The 10,100-nt window shown below is 47.9% G+C and overlaps 2 protein-coding genes across 3 annotated transcripts; one reads left to right on the top strand and one right to left on the bottom strand.

The window, feature by feature from the left end:
* Positions 1-4,165: 4,165 nt before the first annotated feature.
* Positions 4,166-9,902, top strand: LOC107324841 (adenosine receptor A3-like). Its single transcript, XM_015885222.2, has 2 exons — positions 4,166-4,698; positions 5,249-9,902. Exons 1-2 carry the CDS (start codon positions 4,298-4,300, stop codon positions 5,859-5,861), a joined length of 1,014 nt encoding a protein of 337 aa, XP_015740708.1. The 5' UTR covers positions 4,166-4,297; the 3' UTR covers positions 5,862-9,902.
* Positions 6,645-9,837, bottom strand: LOC107324840 (transmembrane protein C1orf162 homolog). 2 transcript variants are annotated; one of them, XM_015885221.2, is made up of 6 exons: positions 9,725-9,837; positions 9,018-9,074; positions 8,598-8,697; positions 8,220-8,308; positions 7,728-7,807; positions 6,645-7,594 (listed from the first exon to the last, which is right to left on the bottom strand). In XM_015885221.2, the coding sequence occupies exons 2-6, from the start codon at positions 9,040-9,042 to the stop codon at positions 7,535-7,537; spliced, it is 354 nt and encodes a 117-aa protein (XP_015740707.1). In that variant the 5' UTR covers positions 9,043-9,074; positions 9,725-9,837; the 3' UTR covers positions 6,645-7,534. The 2 variants fall into 2 exon arrangements, with proteins under 2 accessions (XP_015740707.1, XP_015740706.1); XM_015885220.2 differs by lacking the exon at positions 9,725-9,837 and having other exon boundaries at positions 9,018-9,159.
* Positions 9,903-10,100: the final 198 nt, after the last annotated feature.

Raw genomic sequence — 10,100 nt, 5'->3', positions numbered from 1 at the left:
GGCTTTCAACACTTTCCTCTGCTCGGCCTTTGGAAGGAAAAGTGTTTGGATAAATAACAGCAGATGCCTTTTAAAATAGCCCGTCTCCCATCCAGTGTTTGGTAATAGAGAGGAGCAGCGATTCAAACAGTTGCAGATGATGTGGGAAGCTCAGCAGATGGGCAGCATGGAGCTGCAGGCAGCTTGTGCTGTGTGTCAGTGCTCGCGGATGGTGCTGCTCTTTGCTGCTGCAAGCTGTGACCGCGCTGCAAAGAGCTGGTGGGGCTGCAGGGCTCTTCTCTGCTCAGCATTAACAGGCACAGCACTCAGCAGTGACCCGAACAGCGCAGGACACACACTGGTGTTTGTGCACTAAGTGATGCCATCACACTTACCAATCTCATGGGGTAACTGGGGCCAATTCTTGGAGCTCCCGTAATATCAGAAAACTCCACCTGGATTGCTAGAGTTACAGAAACCACAGAGATATCAGCCTGTTCCATCAGCTGTCGCCTGTGTTTGTGGTGCAGGGCTGCACTCGGTTCTTGCTGACGGCTGCAGGCAGCGCTGCTGCTGCGGGTGCTGTGGGGTTCATGCAGGGCTCGGGCCCCACTGCCAGCTCTGTGCTATGGAAGCAGGGACGTGTCTTGCTGCCACTCCAGCACACGGTGCAGCCCCTGGGACCCAGACAGTGCAGCAAGGGGATGTTGTCATGCTGGTGCTTGGTCACGTCGTGCTGCTCTACCAGGAGCCCTGATCACAAGCAGATGACCCGGCTTGCCTACTGGTTTCTTCCACTCAGGCTTGATGCAGAAAGAGAGTGACTAATATCTCTCCTCTCATTGCTCAGAAATGTCTTCCGTGCGGTTCTTCAGGTGTCACCAGCACTGCTCCAGGCATGGTGACCTGCACTGTGACCCCATGTGGCAGCACAGCACCAGCCTCCTGCTGCTGGCACCGGCACAATGTCAGTGCTGCAGTGCTGGTGGAAGCAGGAGGTCTGGAGCCCACAGCTCCATGCGGGGATGAGTGCATTGCCCCCCTGCTCCCACTACCGAGGTGGTCCATGTGTCAGAGAGGCCTCCCTATTGTGAGAACCTATTAAAATCATTGCCTCGGTTAACCAAGGAGCCTGCACCGCTATGGTTTGCCCTCACACGTTCTGTCTGCATGTTTGGTGGCCTCTGGCTGCCCTGGCACAGGATTTCCTCCACAAATGAAACTAGCAGGGGATGAGGACGCCAAGCATTGGCTGGGCTGCAGCGAGCACATGGAGCTCTGTGAGCACGGCTTGAGCTCGTTTCCTGCCTGCAGAGCGAACAGAGCTGAGCTCAGCACCTCCATCCCACCCACCCCACACCCACAGAGCACAGCGGAAGCAATGAGGAGCCGAAGGGATGGGAGCACCACGGCTGCATTTCAGCATCCCCCATCTGCTTCAACACAAAACACAGCAGCTGTGCCCATGGGTCCCTGCTGAGTGCACCATCCAGCTCACCAAGGTGCTGCACAGCTGCATTGGATGAACCCTACATCTCGTTCTCCAGTAACAAATGTTCTGCCGTTGTCTGGCTGGCAGCACGCTCAGTTTATATTCCTTCCTGCTGGAGAAGAAGTGCATCGCCATCCCCCTGGCGCCAGCCTAATTCATGGGCAAATCCTGATGTACGGTTATGGGACTCGGATGCTGCACATTGAGGGCAGTGCTGGAGAATGATGTACCTACAAATCAGGGCTGCAGTGGGTGGGAAGGGGACAGCTGAGCTTTCTGCTCCATCGAGGGATCCGCTCTGTGTGCTGTGCTGCAAATGGGCAGCAAAGAAAAACGAAAGCCATTATTTTTTTTCTGAGTTCATCACAGAAACAAAGGAGGCCTCGGATTCCTGCCACGCATCATGGAAAGGGCTGGGTCCAAACAGAAGCGAATTAAAAATAACGAGGTGCAAGCAGCACTTCCTTCCTGTAGGGCACAGCTCTGCCTGCAGCCCTGCAGCTGTGCCACAAACCCTGCCCCATCACAGCATGGGTTCTGAACTCCACCTGTGCAGCACTGCGGCCTCAGGACCCAACCCTGCTGTTTGCTGCACCCACGTCAGTCTGGAGTAAATCCTTTTAAGCCATTGGGGCCACTCTGGGCTTACCCAGAAAGAAGTGGCCGTGCTATAAATAACGCTTTGCTTTGATTAGAGAGCTAAAGGCAGGAAAACAGCACTTAGAAACCATGCAGGGGAAATGTAACCTCCCCCCTTAAGTAGTTGTGCCGCTGCTGCATTGACCTGTGAGTGCCACTCACAGCTGAGTCACATTTTCTAAGCAATTTGCACTAGAGGCAGTTCCCCATTGCAGAACATTCACCTGCACATAAGGGCAGACCACACTATAGGACAGCGAGGCCCAAACCTGCCAGACAGGGGTGAAGGGGAGGGTGAAATTCGGTCAGTTAAAAGAGCAGAGAGCAACTGAACCGCAGCCGGGTGATGGAGCCCCGGAGTTACATGGAGTTACATCCCATTTGATGAAAAGGGAAAGCAGCCAAGAAGAAGGGAAAGAGAACCGTGAGCATCACAGGGTGCTCCGGGGCACAGCAGGACTGAGTCCAGCCCTGGGCAGTGCTGCTGGCTGCCCTGCAGTGTTGATAAGATGATAAGATCATCATCGTGAGTTGTTCTTTCCCCCACCTGCATGCGATTGTCACTTAGAAATACTTGTTTTTCTATAAAGTCTCTTCTCCACCCCCAATGTGAAAAGCAAATCTGTGCTCAGAGCCGCTGCTGAGATTGCAGTTAGACCATTCCCTTCCTGATCCTTATCTCACCAGGATGTAGGAGGGTCCTCAGGGAATAGCTGGAAGCCTTTCGCTGGAGCCATCCAAGAAACAAGCGCTGACTGCAGCCTTTAAATGGCAAATCCATCCAGCTCTGGGACTGGGTTCTGAGGCACAGTTTAACCCCATCGCACTGCACCATCCCTGAGCTCTGCTGAACCGGAGGTATCCCAGCACCCAGCATGGGCCCTGGGCACTGCTTGGAGCTCCAGCTAAATAGCAGGATCTAAAAATACACCTCTGAAGCCTAATCTCAAACAAAGCCTTAGATTGCTGGCTCAAAAACCTACTCCAGCTGCTTTCTGTGCAGCAGCAAAGCCAGGGCTGAGGTTCTGCAGGGCTCAGCAGGAGCTTATCTTGCTGCAGGGTGTTGGGGGGAGCAAAGAGGGGATCCTGTGCGGCCAACCCCAATGTTTCTTGCACAAAGCTCCTCCTGCTGCCAGTTTCATCAGTGCAGGAAGGCTGCTTCAGATCCCAGCTACTTTTATGAAACACAATATGCTGTATTTGGCAGCAAAGGGGTTCAAACTCTCCAACAGCATCAATACAACAAGCAGAAGGATGATGTGCCATAGCAGTACATCTTTGTACACACACAAAAGGTGCCACATTGCTGATGTGCCATGTTGTGCCTAAAGGAAGCACAGTGTCTCACTCCTCCTCCACAACATCTGCAGGAGCCTCCTGTCCAGCACGCCCAGGTGTAATGGCAACAACACAGCTTCCATTCGGGGAGCACGCAGTACTTATATATTTCAATGAATCAGCCTTGGCCAGCCCATTTCACAGAAGAAAATGAAGAAGTCTCCTTTATTTCTAGCTCTGCCTCCTGCCAGTTTCACTTCCCCTGCTCTGCCAGGGATAGGGATGCTGTGGCTGGAGGTGGTGCTTTCTACATGCACAGCCCTGTTCTGCCTGGTGCTTGTTCTATATTCCATGACCCAGCCCTGGCCTTTTGGCACCCACCACCCTGGGGCGGGCCAACAATGAGGTTGGGGTCGGTGGCCCTATGGGCTCCTACTTGAAAACATCACTGTCACTATGGTCAGGAATGCAGCAAATCACCCTATGAGCTGCATCATTTCCTACAATGACCACAGAACGATTATCTGCATTGATAGAGGCAGCAGTGTACAGACAGTTCTGGGTATAGGTCTCTCACTTCTAAAGCTGCCTTATCAGCTTCCTTCTACTGGTCACATTTGGTTTTGGGTTGCTGGTAAGGAGAGTTTTTCCTGCTTTTTTCCCTCCTTTTTCCACTTTAAAACATCTTTCCGAAGAACTTAGCCACAGACCTTCCAAAGGGTTGCAGGGAGCTTCAGACGTGTCCAGAAGGAGGAATGAACGCTGAGACATCAGCAGCCTGTGGAAGGACAACAGCTGATTGACTGCTGAGCGTTGAGGATGTGAAATTCTGGAGGATGTTCACACGCCAGGGAGGCACCCAGACAGCCCACAGCAGCACTGCGGCTTCCACAGGGACCACCGGTGCCCATGTACCCACAGGGCAGCTCATGGCCAGCCAGCAGCAGCCCCACCGATGTGCCCTTCAACACCAGCCAAGTGATGGGCAGCACAGATGGGATCTACATTGGTGCTGAGTGCCTGGTGGCTCTGCTTGCAGCCCTGGGGAACATCCCAGTGGTCTGGGCAGTGAAGCTGAACGCAGCCTTCCACAACACCACCATGTACTTCATTGCCTCCCTGGCGCTGGCTGATATCGCGGTGGGGGTTTTTGTCATCCCGCTGGCTGTGTTGGTCAGCCTGCAGGTCAGCATCCCGTTCCATTTCTGCCTTTTCCTCTGCTGCCTCATGGTGGTCTTCACCCAAGCCTCCATCCTTTCCTTGCTGGCCATCGCCATCGACCGCTACCTGCGTGTGAAGATGCCCATCAGGTGAGCACACAGTTCTGTTCTTTGGCTGATGGGTTGTTGTGCTGTACTACAGATTTCTTTGGGTTTCTGAGGATAATCTTTTAAATACGTTCTCTTTGACTGCTGGCTGAAAATAATAAGGATTTATGAAGGCTTTCCCTTTCTGTGTTTGAATGGAAAGACATACAGAGAGCAAAACTGCAGGCATAAATGGACATATTTTTGTGGGGAGAAGACCTATACCTTGTGGAAATACAAGTATTATCCAGGCAAAAGGAGCATTGAGATCAGAATGAAACAAGAAATAAAACAGCAGCCAACCACAAAGAAGGGAAGTTAAACATAGTTCACTTTCTATGACTGTTAGTGAAGAGTTATGGCTTATAACAGAATAAGGTTTTCCTCCCCCTATTATGGCTTATAACAGAATAAGGTTTTTCTTCCCCCCCCCCAAGTTGGTGCTCCAGTTTGTCATTATAAACCTCAAGTTTTTGAACACGAGTTACTGAAATCATCCCCAAGTATTTCAAACACTTCTGTTCAATGTGAACTCGGTTTTCTTCCTTAACAGATATAAAATCATCTCTACAGAGAGAAGGATTTGGTGGGCGCTGGGGCTGTGCTGGTTTCTGTCCCTGCTGGTGGGATTAACCCCAATGTTTGGATGGAACAATCAAAGCACCCATTACCACATGTGTGAATTTACCTCCGTGATAAGGATGGATTACATGGTGTATTTTTCCTTCTTCACATGGACTCTCATCCCTCTGAGCATCATGTGTGCTCTCTATGTCGCAGTATTTTACATCATCAGGACAAAGCTAAGCCAAGGAGCCACCAATGGGAGAGGGGTGGGAACGTTCTATGGGAAGGAGTTCAAGAAAGCCAAATCTCTGGCACTTGTTCTCTTCCTGTTTGCGGTGTCCTGGTTGCCTCTGTCCATCATGAACTGCGTTTCCTACTTTTACCCTGGATCTAAGATTCCGAAACCTTGGATCTTCTTGGGAATCTTGTTATCTCACGCTAATTCTGCCATGAACCCCATTGTCTACGCTTGCAAGATAAAGAAGTTCAAAACCACTTACCTTCTCATTTTAAGGACTTACATCCTATGCAGAAAAAAGCCCAAAGCCAGATGCAGTTCTCACAGATTAAACACACCAGCTGCCATAGACATCGAATGAACGTTGACCCACCAGCATGTACCAGAGCACTGATAAAATGCTTTAAGGGAAAAACCAGTCCAGTTCCAGCTGCTGTCTGACACAAACTGTGTGATGATAAGGGTGAGCTCCTCGCATACTGTCTGATTCTCATTTCACATTAAGCCCAAAAAGTTAATTTCTCAACTTCTACGTTATTATACCCCAGTAAATCTGGCTTGGTTGTTGCTGTACCAAGCCCAGATCTTCTCAGGTAAGCACCTGCCTTTAGGAGCACCTTCTGGTTCTTGTTTACTGATCTGAGCGTTGCTTGGTAGACTGTGACCCAAAGTACTGTTACAGAGATGGACTTTTTACTTCCAGCTCTGATCCACAGGAAGTAAGAAATAATGCAACAGTTCTTGCTAGTTTCTAGCTTCAACTCAAGCCTGACAAGTCTTTTGGCCAGCATTTTGCTTTCTCTTTACTTGCACACAACAACACCTGCACCGATGTTTCGCTCCAGCAGCACAAGTGCAGTTATAGCATCACATGAGACCTCCATCTTCAAATGAAAGACTGCACCAGGAGCTGCCTCCATCCCATGGGGGTGCACATACATGTCTTACACCTGCATGTCTGTATTATATAAGTTTCAAAATACAGAAAAGAGTTAAGATTAACTTTGTCCTTCCCCCCCCTCCTCCATAAGGATTGTCTGCGTACACTTAAATACAGGATAAATGCTTGCAATGCAGGATGCCCTCACTGCCTCCTCTTGCACCCACCATCAGTCAGTCAGTGCTGCTACATTTTCATGAAGGATAATAAATATTAAATGGACTTTATGCAAAGTCAAAGTGTTACAATAAATCCCTGCTTTGTTTTAGCAGGAGTCCCAACAGCTCAGAAGCTGCAGAGTAGATGCTATAGCACAGTTTGGTTTCAGGGAACACGGCTTAAGCTGAACAGAGGCAATTCAAGGCAAGGCTCTTTTTTCTTCATCTTTGCATAGTAAAAGTGGTCTGGGAAAACAATCAAAGGGGAGTTCATCCTTCTGTTATGTAGCTCTATAAACTACATAAAAGCCAGTGCCTGCTCCTTTAACAACGATCAGAGACCTTAGTTCATTATCTGATGTAATCCTTGCTGCTGCCCAAACCCACCCTGTTACGTGGTCCCACCCTTAATGAAGCAGCTGGGCAAAGGAAGTCACTGAATGAGTACATCACAACTTGGAGATGCGATCGCTGCCGGTAGATGGAACCGATTCCTTCCAGCAGCAGCTGCTCGGTGCTGCCCCGCAGTGGTTCATCATAATATAGTTCAGCAATTTAACCAAAGCATCGGGCGCTCTTATCAAAAACGCTGCAGCCAGAGACTGAACAGGGAAATAAGGGCACAGATGTGAACAGGTGCAGAGAAACACTTCTGTTTCTCAGTTCTCTTCAGCAGTTCCAAGCAATGGCAGAAACCCACACGGAAACTGTGCAACAGGTTGTCACCAGGATTGCTCTACGGATGAGGGAAGGCGGTAGAGAAAGCAACTTGTCCTCAGTGTTGGCAAGAGTTGTAGAACAGGAGATGCTGTTTTCTCCTCCCAGCTATGACTTCTGCTGATGTTATGTACTGCAGCCACTACAGTCCTCCGTGCAACAATCCCATGGCATCCAACATGCAGAAAGTGCAGGTGCTCTCATGGCAAAGTTCCACTGTCAAACAGGTGCTGCTTTCGGTCGGGGCTTGATGACCACAGAGGCGTAAGAGACCTCATTCTGGGATATGAAAGAGGTTAAAACCATCAGAGAAAGTGCAAATGTAACATCTCGGGACAAATTTCCTGCTCTGAGTTTGACCTCAATGCTACAGAACCTGAGCAGCCCCAGGAATTATAGCTTTGACTTTTACCTGGGTGTTTTCAGCAGATTCCTCACACGGTGCCTTGGAAGGAACCTGTTCTTGTAGATTTTGCTGGGATCTCTTATACCCTAGAAGGGAGGAGAGCAGAGTGAGATTAGCCAGGTGGTGCAGTTGTTCTTAGTCCATACAGCACTTCTTGATGGCTATTTAAAGGTAACAGAACAAAACTCACAACAAGGATGCTTTATTACAGAACTAGGGAGCAATGAGGACCCAGTGGGTCGGTTGGTTGGTCTGCCCTGTGTGCATGACAATTTATTCCTCTCACCCTTAACCGCAAGGCACACAGTTATGCTCCCTTGTCATTTGTGCCACAGAAAGAGGAATTGGCTGTGATACTCTGCCAGCCAATTGTGCAGTTCCCTCTCAGCTGACAGCTGGGCAATCCAACCCGAAATCTGTTGCAATCTTTACTGCAAACCAAATGATTTGAAAACCCAAGAACCACGCTGCTGGCATTTCCCTGACTGTGCCACTTACTTTTTCTGATGAGGTAGATGACTGCAACCACCAGAAGAGTTGACAGGATGCCAGAGATAAAGGCTAGTGCTAAGTAGAATATTTCAGGGCTGTTGATGCACAGGAAACAGAGTCAGAATCACATTCTTACAGAAATATCAAAGAATTAATAGCTTTCAAATTCAACCAAGCTTACTAAACATCCAATTACCAAGCCCCATGATATCACAAGATATCTGCATTAAGTATTAATAAGTACATAGAGCACAGACTAGAAAATTCTAAGCAACCTTGTACAAAAATGGGGCATAAACTGCATTATTGTGCAATTTCTCCCCTGCAGAAGGGGCTTGTAGTTTCAAAGTGTTAAAAGTAAAGAAATAAAGGTGTAGCATTTACTTATCAAACAAGGATTCGCCTTCTGAACCTGGCAGGGCTGCAGTAGGTGTCTGTACAGTTGTTTGTACAGTGACAGTAGTGGAAATGGGCGCTGGTGTAACTAAAAATGAACAGAAAGAGTTTAAATGTGTTAATATTTCCAGTACTATTACAAGCAGCAAGCAAACAACAAACAAGTGCGAACCTATTCAAGAATGACTGCAAGAAATGTTGCAAGTGTAACAGAAGGCAGAAAAATGCCCCTTATCCTCACTTCCACTGCTCCCCAGCAGCCTTTGGGGGTTGTGCAGTAACTTCCCAAGCACATTTATCCACAAAGCTACCCCCACAACCACCTTTCTGAGCCAGGAAAGTGGTGATGTAGCCAAGATCAACGGATCTAATTGAACTCCTTAAATAAATAATAATAAAATGAAATACCTGGTTTTGAGTAGCTACGTCCCATTCTCTCCAAACACCGGTTAGCAGCAAGAAATCCTAAAGGTAAGGGAAAGCTGTATTCACACATACAGACACGACACAAAGCTAGCGTCCTCATTCACGTCTCAGACTTGATTTAACTTTTATCAGGGTTTTAGGCACCTTACACAAACTTGAACAAAACCACAGCAGGAAATCTGGCAATTACAGAACACTTCTCAACATCTCACTCCTGCACCCAAGTGCACGCAAACCCAGTAGCCTTTGATATGTACAACTGCTCCTCTCAAAATGATGGGATATATTTAATATCAGAATAAAAAATATCCCCAGTGTTACTTAGCTGGAATAGAGGGATCTTTATGAGAATTTCCATGATCAGAAGCATGGATAGGAAAAACCAAAAGGGTCTTAAGCCACATTCAGAAGAAGATAAGAATTAAAACGTTATTCTCAAATGTAGGTGCAAGCCTGAAGGTAGGGAAATACAGGTTTACTAGGAAATTCTCACCCTGATCTCTCTCATTACCTGGTTTTCAAACTACACATTGCAAAGAACATCCAACCCACCCTCACAACATGAAAACAAACTGCTCCCACTGTTGCTTCCACCTTTTTCTCCTGCATATCCCGACAGCTAGATCTCAAAGTACATTGCACTTCCAATATGAGAAGTAAAGCTGATAAGTGATACAGCTTCATCTTACCTCACGCTGTACAATAGCCGCCCGCTTGCTGGTAGAAAACTTCCGTAGGGTTATAGCAGTGCTTGCACAGCACTACGTGCTGCCTTTATGAGCAGAACATGTCCAGCTTGTGAAAGCTTAAATTCAAACGAGAAATCAATGTGGAAGTTGAGTAACTTCACTTTTTTTTTTTTTTTTTTTTAAAAGACAGGAAATGATGAGAAACCTTTATTGCAAGGAAATGCCAGAGGGAAACAAAAATAGCCACCTTTACCTTAAGGTAGATAAGCTTTGCCTTTAAGGCCTCCATAGAACACCTTTTTCTCTCAGCTGTTGTAATGAAAAACAGTGTAGGAACCTATCTATTTTACCAACTCCACCAGCAGTGTTCCCTTAC

Source organism: Coturnix japonica, chromosome 26 (genome assembly GCF_001577835.2).
Source record: "Coturnix japonica isolate 7356 chromosome 26, Coturnix japonica 2.1, whole genome shotgun sequence".
NCBI lineage: Eukaryota > Metazoa > Chordata > Aves > Galliformes > Phasianidae > Coturnix > Coturnix japonica.
The sequence above is the reverse complement of the archived record's forward strand: the minus strand, read 5'-3'. Positions and strand labels throughout refer to the sequence as shown.